The following is a 10,482-nucleotide window of genomic DNA, read 5'->3' on the forward strand; positions in this document are numbered from 1 at the left end:
GGTGTAGGGGCTGGAGGGGGTTACAGAGATAGGGAGGGGTGTAGGGGCTGGAGGAGGTTACAGAGATAGGGAGGGGTGTAGGGGCTGGAGGAGGTTACAGAGATGGGGAGGGGTGTAGGGGCTGGAGGAGGTTAGACAGATAAGGAGGGGTGTAGGGCTGGAGGAGGTTACACAGATAGGGAGGGGTGTAGGGCTGGTGGGGGTTACAGAGATAGGGAGGGGTGTAGGGGCTGGAGGGGTTTACACAGATAGGGAGGGGTGTAGGGCTGGAGGGGGTTACAGAGATAGGGAGGGGTGTAGGGCTGGAGGGGGTTACAGAGATAGTGAGGGGTGTAGGGGCTGGAGGAGGTTACAGAGATAGGGAGGGGTGTAGGGGCTGGAGGAGGTTACAGAGATGGGGAGGGTTGTAGGGCTGGAGGAGGTTACAGAGATAGGGAGGGGTGTAGGGGCTGGAGGAGGTAACAGAGATAGGGAGGGGTGTAGGGGCTGGAGAAGGTTACAGAGATAGGGAGGGGTGTAGGGACTGGAGGAGGTTACAGAGATAGGGAGGGGTGTAGGGGCTGGAGGAGGTTACAGAGATAGGGAGCGGTGTAGGGCTGGAGGAGGTTACAGAGATAGGGAGGGGTGTAGGGGCTGGAGGAGGTTACAGAGATGGGGAGGGGTGTAGGGCTGGAGGAGGTTACAGAGATAGGGAGGGGTGTAGGGCTGGAGGAGGTTACAGAGATAGGGAGGGGTGTAGGGGCTGGAGGAGGTTACAGAGATAGGGAGGGGTGTAGGGGCTGGAGGGGGTTACAGAGATAGGGAGGGGTGTAGGGGCTGGAGAAGGTTACAGAGATAGGGAGGGGTGTAGGGCTGGAGGGGGTTACAGAGATAGGGAGGGGGACGAGGAGGCCATGGAGGGGATTTGAAAACAAGGATGAGAATTTTAAAATCGAGGTGTTGCCGGACCGGGAGCCAATGTAGGTCAGCGAGCACAGGGGGTGATGGGTGAACAGGACTGGGTGTGAGTTAGGACACGGGGCAGTGAGCACAGGGGGTGATGGGTGAATGGGACTGGGGGTGAGTTAGGACACGGGGCAGTGAGCACAGGGGGTGATGGGTGAACGGGACTGGGTGTGAGGACACGGGGCAGTGAGCACAGGGGGTGATGGGTGAACGGGACTGGGTGTGAGTTAGGACACGGGGCAGTGAGCACAGGGGGTGATGGGTGAACGGGACTGGGTGTGAGTTAGGACACGGGGCAGTGAGCACAGGGGGTGATGGGTGAATGGGACTGGGGGTGAGTTAGGACACGGGGCAGTGAGCACAGGGGGTGATGGGTGAACGGGACTGGGTGTGAGTTAGGACACGGGGCAGTGAGCACAGGGGGTGATGGGTGAACGGGACTGGGTGTGAGTTAGGACACGGGGCAGTGAGCACAGGGGGTGATGGGTGAACTGGACTGGGTGTGAGTTAGGACACGGGGCAGTGAGCACAGGGGGTGAAGGGTGAACGGGACTGGGTGTGAGTTAGGACACGGGGCAGTGAGCACAGAGGGTGATGGGTGAACGGGACTGGGTGTGAGTTAGGACACGGGGCAGTGAGCACAGGGGGTGATGGGTGAACGGGACTGGGTGAGTTAGGACACAGGGCAGTGAGCACAGGGGGTGATGGGTGAACGGGACTCGGTGTGAGTTAGGACACGGGGCAGTGAGCACAGGGGGTGATGGGTGAACGGTACTGGGTGTGAGTTAGGACACGGGGCAGTGAGCACAGAGGGTGATGGGTGAACGGGACTGGGTGTGAGTTAGGACACGGGGCAGCGAGCACAGGGGGTGATGGGTGAACGGGACTGGGTGTGAGTTAGGACACGGGGCAGTGAGCACAGGGGGTGATGAGTGAACGGGACTCGGTGTGAGTTAGGACACGGGGCAGTGAGCACAGGGGGTGATGGGTGAAGGGGACTGGGTGTGAGTTAGGACACGGGGCAGTGAGCACAGGGGGTGATGGGTGAACGGGACTCGGTGTGAGTTAGGACACGGGGCAGTGAGCACAGGGGGTGATGGGTGAAGGGGACTGGGTGTGAGTTAGGACACGGGGCAGTGAGCACAGGGGGTGATGGGTGAACGGGACTCGGTGTGAGTTAGGACACGGGGCAGTGAGCACAGGGGGTGATGGGTGAAGGGGACTGGGTGTGAGTTAGGACACGGGGCAGTGAGCACAGGGGGTGATGGGTGAACGGGACTGGGTGTGAGTTAGGACACGGGGCAGTGAGCACAGGGGGTGATGGGTGAACGGGACTGGGTGTGAGTTAGGACACGGGGCTGTGAGCACAGGGGGTGATGGGTGAACGGGACTGGGTGTGAGTTAGGACACGGGGCAGTGAGCACAGGGGGTGATGGGTGAACGGGACTGGGTGTGAGTTAGGACACGGGGCAGTGAGCACAGGGGGTGATGGGTAAACGGGACTGGGTGTGAGTTAGGACACGGGGCAGCGAGCACAGGGGTGATGGGTGAACGGGACTGGGTGTGAGTTAGGACACGGGGCAGTGAGCACAGGGGGTGATGGGTGAACGGGACTGGGTGTGAGTTAGGACACGGGGCAGTGAGCACAGGGGGTGATGGGTGAACGGGACTGGGTGTGAGTTAGGACATGGGGCAGTGAGCACAGGGGGTGATGGGTGAACGGGACTGGGTGTGAGTTAGGACACGGGGCAGTGAGCACAGGGGGTGATGGGTGAACGGGACTTGGTGTGAGTTAGGACACGGGGCAGCAGAGTTTTGGATGACCTCAAGTTTACGTAGGGTGGAATGTGGGAGGCCAGCCAGGAGTGTGTTGGAATAGTCAAGTCTGGAGGGTAACAAAGGACTGGGTGAGGGTTTCAGCAGCGGATGAGCTGAGGTAGGGGCGGTGACAGGCGATGTTACGGAGGTGGAAGTAGGCGGTCTTTGTTATGACCCTTTCACTGTGGGGTCTCCCACCCCCATTATCAGTTACAATACCTAGTTACCTGATGTGCCTTCAATAAGCACAAAACTAGAAGTTATAGACTTTAACAAGTTGGCTTTTAATCACTAAGATCAGAGCTAACATCTCAACACACCGACTGGCTCACAGGAATGAGTCATACAGATCTTGGGATCTTTAAGTAAGAGAAGTCAGGGGCGGAGCCAAGAGCCAAGACCTGGAACCTTCCAGGTTAGTCAGGAAAGAGGAAGTGAAACAAAACACCGTGTGGGGGAGGGTAATATACATGAGTGCAAAACGAATACAGGCAAGAACGAATACAGGCAAGAACGAATACAGGCAAGAACGAATACAGGCAAGCCAAACAGATTTCATTACATTACCCGTCTAACCAGCTAGTTAACTGGGCTAACATCGAGATCCCCACAGCTGATGTCCCAGGGGTTAAAGCAGCAGGAGATGGAGGGAGGGGTCGAAGTGGGAGAGGCGGAGAGAGGGAGGGGCACTCACCAGGCAGCGCCCTCCCACACACACGTCGCTGGAGTTACCCTCGCAGGGCGTGCCGTCCCGAACCCGGTCTGCGTGCCGTACATAGAATCGATAGCCCGAGGGCCGGCAGTTCAGCTCACACCTCTGGTCCTTGCGCACTGCAAGAGAGAGAGAGAGAGAGAGAGATCGTTACACGTTCAATGGAGTCCGGGATAGCGAGACTCTGTATAAAGGGATCCGTGATAGCGAGACTCTGTATAAAGGGGTCCCCGATCGAGAGACTCTGTATAAAGGGGTCCCCGATAGCGAGACTCTGTATAAAGGGGTCCCCGATAGCGAGACTCTGTATAAAGGGGTCCCCGATAGCGAGACTCTGTATAACGGGGTCCCCGATCGCGAGACTCTGTATAAAGGGGTCCCCGATAGCGAGACTCTGTATAAAGGGGTCCCCGATAGCGAGACTCTGTATAAAGGGGTCCCCGATAGCGAGACTCTGTATAAAGGGGTCCCCGATAGCGAGACTCTGTATAAAGGGGTCCCCGATAGCGAGACTCTGTATAAAGGGGTCCCCGATAGTGAGACTCTGTATAAAGGGGTCCCCGATAGCGAGACTCTGTATAAAGGGGTCCCGGATAGCGAGACTCTGTATAAAGGGGTCCCCGATAGCGAGACTCTGTATAAAGGGGTCCGTGGTAGCGAGACTCTGTATAAAGAGGTCTGCGATAGTGAGACTCTGAAAAAAGGGGTCTGCGACAGCGAGACTGTATAAAGGGGTCCCTGATAGCGAGACTCTGTATAAAGGGGTTCCGGACAGCGAGTCTTCTCTGTATAAAGGGGTCCCGAACAGTGAGACTCTGTATAAAGGGGTCCCGGACCGTGAGACTCTGTATAAAGGGGTCCCGGACAGCGAGACTCTGTATAAAGGGGTCCCGGACAGCGAGACTCTGTATAAAGGGGTCCCGGACAGCGAGACCCTGCAGTGGGTAGTCAAAACTGCCCAACGCATTACCGGCACCCGGCTACCGACCATAGAGCACATATACCAGAAACGCTGTTTACAGAGGTCACGGACCATCATCAAAGACCCTACCCACCCCAGCCACAGTCTGTTCGCCCTCCTGCCATCTGGGAGACGCTACAGATGCATTCGCACCCGAACGACCAGATTTAGGAACAGCTTCTTTCCCAGGGCTGTCATCCTACTGAACTCCACAAATAAACTCTAAAGCCTGCACATCTGCCAATGCACTTTATTATGGTCATGTTTATGTTAATGTATTACAAGCCAAATGTATGTTGAATGTTTAAATGTCTCTAAATGTACACTCTCGGGAGCCGCAAGCCTACATTTCGTTGTACTGCACTTGTGCACTAACAATGACAATAAAGTTGATTGTTATTAAAGGGGTCCCTGATAGCGAGACTCTGTATAAAGGGGTCCCTGATAGCGAGACTCTGTATAAAGGGGTCCCTGATAGCGAGACTCTGTATAAAGTGGACTGTGATAGCGAGACTCTGTATAAAGGGGTCCCGGACAGCGAGACTCTGTATAAAGGGGTCCCGGACAGCGAGACTCTGTATAAAGGGGTCCCGGACAGCGAGACTCTGTATAAAGGGGTCCCGGACAGCGAGACTCTGTATAAAGGGGTCCCGGACAGCGAGACTCTGTATAGAGGGGTCCCGGACAGCGAGACTCTGTATAAAGTGGACTGTGATAGTGAGACTCTGTATAAAGGGGTCCGTGGTAGCGAGACTCTGTATAAAGGGGTCCCTGATAGCGAGACTCTGTATAAAGGGGTCCCTGATAGCGAGACTCTGTATAAAGGGGTCCCGGATAGAGAGACTCTGTATAAAGCGGACTGTGATAGTGAGACTCTGTATAAAGGGGTCCGTGATAGCGAGACTCTGTATAAAGGGGTCCCGGACAGCGAGACTCTGTATAAAGGGGTCCCGGATAGCGAGACTCTGTATAAAGCGGACTGTGATAGCGAGACTCTGTATAAAGGGGTCCGTGATAGCGAGACTCTGTATAAAGGGGTCCCTGATAGCGAGACTCTGTATAAAGCGGACTGTGATAGCGAGACTCTGTATAAAGGGGTCCCTGATAGCGAGACTCTGTATAAAGGGGTCCCGGACAGTGAGACTCGGTATAAAGGGGTCCCTGATAGCGAGACTCTGTATAAAGGGGTCCCAGACAGTGAGACTCTGTATAAAGGGGTCCCTGATAGCGAGACTCTGTATAAAGGGGTCCCTGATAGCGAGACTCTGTATAAAGGGGTCCCCGATAGCGAGACTCTGTATAAAGGGGTCCCCGATAGCGAGACTCTGTATAAAGGGGTCCTCGATAGCGAGACTCTGTATAAAGGGGTCCCGGATAGCGAGACTCTGTATAAAGGGGTCCCAGATAGCGAGACTCTGTATAAAGAGGTCCTCGATAGCGAGACTCTGTATAAAGGGGTCCCCGATAGTGAGACTCGGTATAAAGGGGTCCCCGATAGCGAGACTCTGTATGAAGGGGTCCCCGATAGCTAGACTCTGTATAAAGCGGACTGTGATAGCGAGACTCGGTATAAAGGGGTCCCCGATCGCGAGACTCGGTATAAAGGGGTCCCCGATCGCGAGACTCGGTATAAAGGGGTCCCCGATCGCGAGACTCGGTATAAAAGGGTCCCCGATAGCGAGACTCTGTATGAAGGGGTCCCCGATAGCTAGACTCTGTATAAAGCGGACTGTGATAGCGAGACTCGGTATAAAGGGGTCCCCGATCGCGAGACTCGGTATAAAGGGGTCCCCGATCGCGAGACTCGGTATAAAGGGGTCCCCGATCGCGAGACTCGGTATAAAGGGGTCCCCGATCGCGAGACTCGGTATAAAGGGGTCCCCGATCGCGAGACTCGGTATAAAGGGGTCCCCGATCGCGAGACTCGGTATAAAGGGGTCCCCGATCGCGAGACTCGGTATAAAGGGGTCCCCGATCGCGAGACTCGGTATAAAGGGGTCCCCGATAGCGAGACTCGGTATAAAGGGGTCCCGGACAGCGAGACTCGGTATAAAGGGGTCCCCGATAGCGAGACCCGGTATAAAGGGGTCCCCGATCGCGAGACTCGGTATAAAGGGGTCCCGGACAGCGAGACTCGGTATAAAGGGGTCCCCGATCGCGAGACTCGGTATAAAGGGGTCCCCGATAGCGAGACTCGGTATAAAGGGGTCCCGGACAGCGAGACTCGGTATAAAGGGGTCCCCGATAGCGAGACTCGGTATAAAGGGGTCCCCAATAGTGAGACTCGGTATAAAGGGGTCCCCGATAGCGAGACTCGGTATAAAGGGGTCCCCGATAGCGAGACTCGGTATAAAGGGGTCCCGGACAGCGAGACTCGGTATAAAGGGGTCCCCGATAGCGAGACTCGGTATAAAGGGGTCCCGGACAGCGAGACTCGGTATAAAGGGGTCCCCGATAGCGAGACTCGGTATAAAGGGGTCCCGGACAGCGAGACTCGGTATAAAGGGGTCCCGGACAGCGAGACTCGGTATAAAGGGGTCCCGGACAGCGAGACTCGGTATAAAGGGGTCCCGGACAGCGAGACTTGGTATAAAGGGGTCCCCAATAGCGAGACTCGGTATAAAGGGGTCCCGGACAGCGAGACTCGGTATAAAGGGGTCCCCGATAGCGAGACTCGGTATAAAGGGGTCCCCGATTGCGAGACTCGGTATAAAGGGGTCCCAGACAGCGAGACTCGGTATAAAGGGGTCCCGGACAGCGAGACTCGGTATAAAGGGGTCCCGGACAGCGAGACTCGGTATAAAGGGGTCCCCGATAGCGAGACTCGGTATAAAGGGGTCCCCGATTGCGAGACTCGGTATAAAGGGGTCCCAGACAGCGAGACTCGGTATAAAGGGGTCCCGGACAGCGAGACTCGGTATAAAGGGGTCCCGGACAGCGAGACTCGGTATAAAGGGGTCCCCGATAGCGAGACTCGGTATAAAGGGGTCCCGGACAGCGAGACTCGGTATAAAGGGGTCCCCGATCGCGAGACTCGGTATAAAGGGGTCCCCGATAGCGAGACTCGGTATAAAGGGGTCCCGGACAGCGAGACTCGGTATAAAGGGGTCCCCGATAGCGAGACTCGGTATAAAGGGGTCCCCGATCGCGAGACTCGGTATAAAGGGGTCCCCGATAGCGAGAGGTTGTATGAAAGCTGTGGCAATGTGTCCTGGCTCTGTATGCTGACCACAGGATGACGACAGGTCTAATCTTTGACTGAGTGCGATAGTCCGAGCGGGTCACTGCGACCTGCTCGGCTCCGAGTGGACCCCACACACAGCTCGCACCCCTGTGACGGTTCTCCCGCTAGTCTGCTAAAAGTGGTTTGCTTGTTTGCCAGAATAATGTGAGACACTGTCACATTGACACAAACCACACACTCTCTCTCTCTCAAAAGCATTCCGTCCAGCTGTGTAATCGTTTGAGTCCGGACGTAGAAATGTACACAGACTTCTAATCAAAACCTCACTTAAAGGAGCAGGAGACTGAGGAACTGCCTGCAACTATCTCCTGCCTCTAGCCCATAAAGCTGCACCCAACTCTGCAATAGTCCGAGCTTGGCCTAATCCGCAGCGCTCCCTTGCACCTCCGAGTTAGAAGGTGCGGAGGGGCGGTACTGAGGGAGCGCCGCGCCGTCGGAGGGGCGGTACCGAGGGAGCGCCGCGCCGTCGGAGGGGCGGTACCGAGGGAGCGCCGCGCCGTCGGAGGGGCGGTACCGAGGGAGCGCCGCGCCGTCGGAGGGGCGGTACCGAGGGAGCGCCGCGCCGTCGGAGGGGCGGCACCGAGGGAGCGTCACCGAGGGAGCATTGCTCCGTCGGAGGGGCGGTACTGAGGGAGCGCCGCACTGTCGGAGGGGCGGTACTGAGGGAGCACCGCACTGTCGGAGATGCCGTCTTTCGGATGAGACGTTAAATCCGAGGCCGCGTCTGCCCCTTTTGCGGCAGCGCTAAACACTACCGCCACGATCTCCTGCGCCGGCAGATCGTGACGTCAGTCGAGCGTGCAACGCCCCGGACCGGATATTGAGTGGCGCCCCCCTGCCTTAGCGCCTGCCGCGAGCAACGACAGGTTGAGGGGAGCGTTTTGCAGTCGGGAAAGGGACTGGGGGAGCGCTATTTAAAGGCGGCCGCTTCCTGCCTTTTTTTGTTGGTGACATTTTTGCACCACGCAGTCTGAGAGAGAGAGAGAGAGAGAGAGAGAGAGAGAGAGACTTCTGGAGAGATTCAACGCTGTGTGAAGGAGTTTTGGGGACTGAGCAGCACTTTGCAGGTTTATTTTGATTTGACCTTCCTTGCATCGATTTAGAAGAGACTGTGGGGGCTGCACTCTGAGCTCTTTCCCTGGGCCTCTCCATTGTTCTTTCCAGCAGATTTGATGTACAGGTCTCTCCAGGCCGAGACTCAAGGCTGCAATGAGCAGGGTGTGGATGGAGAGCAAGATCGACCCTCCCCTTTAAGAACTGGCCGGCACCAGTGTGTCTGTGTTCCATCGCTGACTGACATCACATGAGCTTCGCCAGCGCTCTGAGGTAGCGCCTCGCTCCTCGGCATTAGCGCCTTAAGAGAGGTGTGTAGCGCCTGATTTAGCACTCCAATCACCTCCAGGGGCGATAGAAGCCAAGTTTGCAGTCGGAGGCGATAATTAGCGCCAGGCGCTGAACTTTGCGCCCGGCCGATAATCGCGCCCCAAACGGGGCGAGACCGAATTTCTCCCCCCAATTTTTTTTAAAGCCCTTATGACTTTCAGAGGGGAATTCTCCCCGGTGTCCTGGGGCCAATATTTATCCCTCAACCAACACCACTAAAAAACAGATGATCCGGTCATTAACACATTGCTGTTTGTGGGAGCTTGCGGTGTGCAAATTGGCTGCCACGTTTCCCACATTACAACAGTGACCACACTTCAAACAAAGTATTTAATTGGCTGCAAAGCGCTTTGGGATGTCCAGTGGTCGTGAAAGGCGTAATATAAATTCAACTCTATCTTTTCTTTCCTCCCGGGGTATTTTTTGCTCGCGGGAGCCCCGTGAAGATTAATCTTCAGCCTCTGGAGGCTGCTGGGGCCGGTCCCGGAGTTTGCCAACTCCTAACTAGGCCACTGGGTGGGTGGGAAGGGGCTCAGTGGATTTTGTGCTCTCAGTTTAATTGGCCACAGATGCCCCCGGTGACAGCACCAGATTTAAGCCTTCTCTCCGACACATGATAAACATCGCCAGAAAGAAACAACATGGCCAGGGAACAATCCCAGCTGCTTTCACCTCGCACAACTTGGCCGGGTGCCTGTGAGAAAAAATTTGCGAGATGTATTTTATTACTAACAAAAAAATACATTAAAATGCCGGGCGGCGATCTTCAGCCCGCGAGTTCCAGCCACAAACAAACTGGGCCGGGAAGGGAGGGGGCTGCGAATAACAAAACTCCCAACAGCGTCACACCCGCTGCACGATCACCGCGGCAACCACAACACCGAGGGGCGGAGGTTTGAAACCGGTAGGTGGTATTTGGAACGCGAGGACGTTTTGCTCCACACAGTGTCAGCACTGTTGCAGGGGCGGTACCGAGGGAGCGCCGCACTGTCGCAGGGGCGGTACCGAGGGAGTGCTGCACTGTCGCAGGGGCGGTACCGAGGGACCGCCGCACTGTCGCAGGGGCGATACTGAGAGAGCGCCGCACTGTCGCAGGGGCGGTACTGAGGGAGCGCCGCCACACTGTCGGAGGGGCAGTACTGAGGGAGCGCCGCACTGTCGGAGGGGCGGTACTGAGGGAGCGCCGCCACACTGTCGGAGGGGCGGTACCGAGGGAGCGCCGCACTGTCGGAGGGGCGGTACTGAGGGAGCGCCGCACTGTCGGAGGGGCGGTACCGAGGGAGCGCCGCACTGTCGGAGGGGCGGTACCAAGGGAGCGCCGCACTGTCGGAGGGGCGGTACCGAGGGAGCGCCGCACTGTCGGAGGGGCGGTACCGAGGGAGCGCCGCACTGTCGGAGGGGCGGTATCGAGGGAGCGCC

At 56.8% G+C, this 10,482-nt stretch overlaps 1 protein-coding gene across 1 annotated transcript in view; it reads right to left on the bottom strand.

The window, feature by feature from the left end:
- The window catches only part of LOC147086424 (thrombospondin type-1 domain-containing protein 4-like), a gene marked incomplete at its 5' end in the record, with an annotated part of 31,453 nt that extends 27,852 nt beyond the window's left edge, over positions 1-3,601 (bottom strand). Inside the window, one exon of the mRNA XM_085978247.1 lies at positions 3,458-3,601. Coding sequence (XP_085834373.1) covers positions 3,458-3,601 — 144 coding nt within the window. The remainder of the gene's footprint in view (positions 1-3,457) is intronic.
- Between the last annotated feature and the right edge of the window lie 6,881 nt (positions 3,602-10,482).

This window comes from Somniosus microcephalus, unplaced genomic scaffold (genome assembly GCF_052327205.1).
Source record: "Somniosus microcephalus isolate GS21.2 unplaced genomic scaffold, FLI_Smic_1.0 unresolved_chr7, whole genome shotgun sequence".
Lineage (NCBI taxonomy): Eukaryota > Metazoa > Chordata > Chondrichthyes > Squaliformes > Somniosidae > Somniosus > Somniosus microcephalus.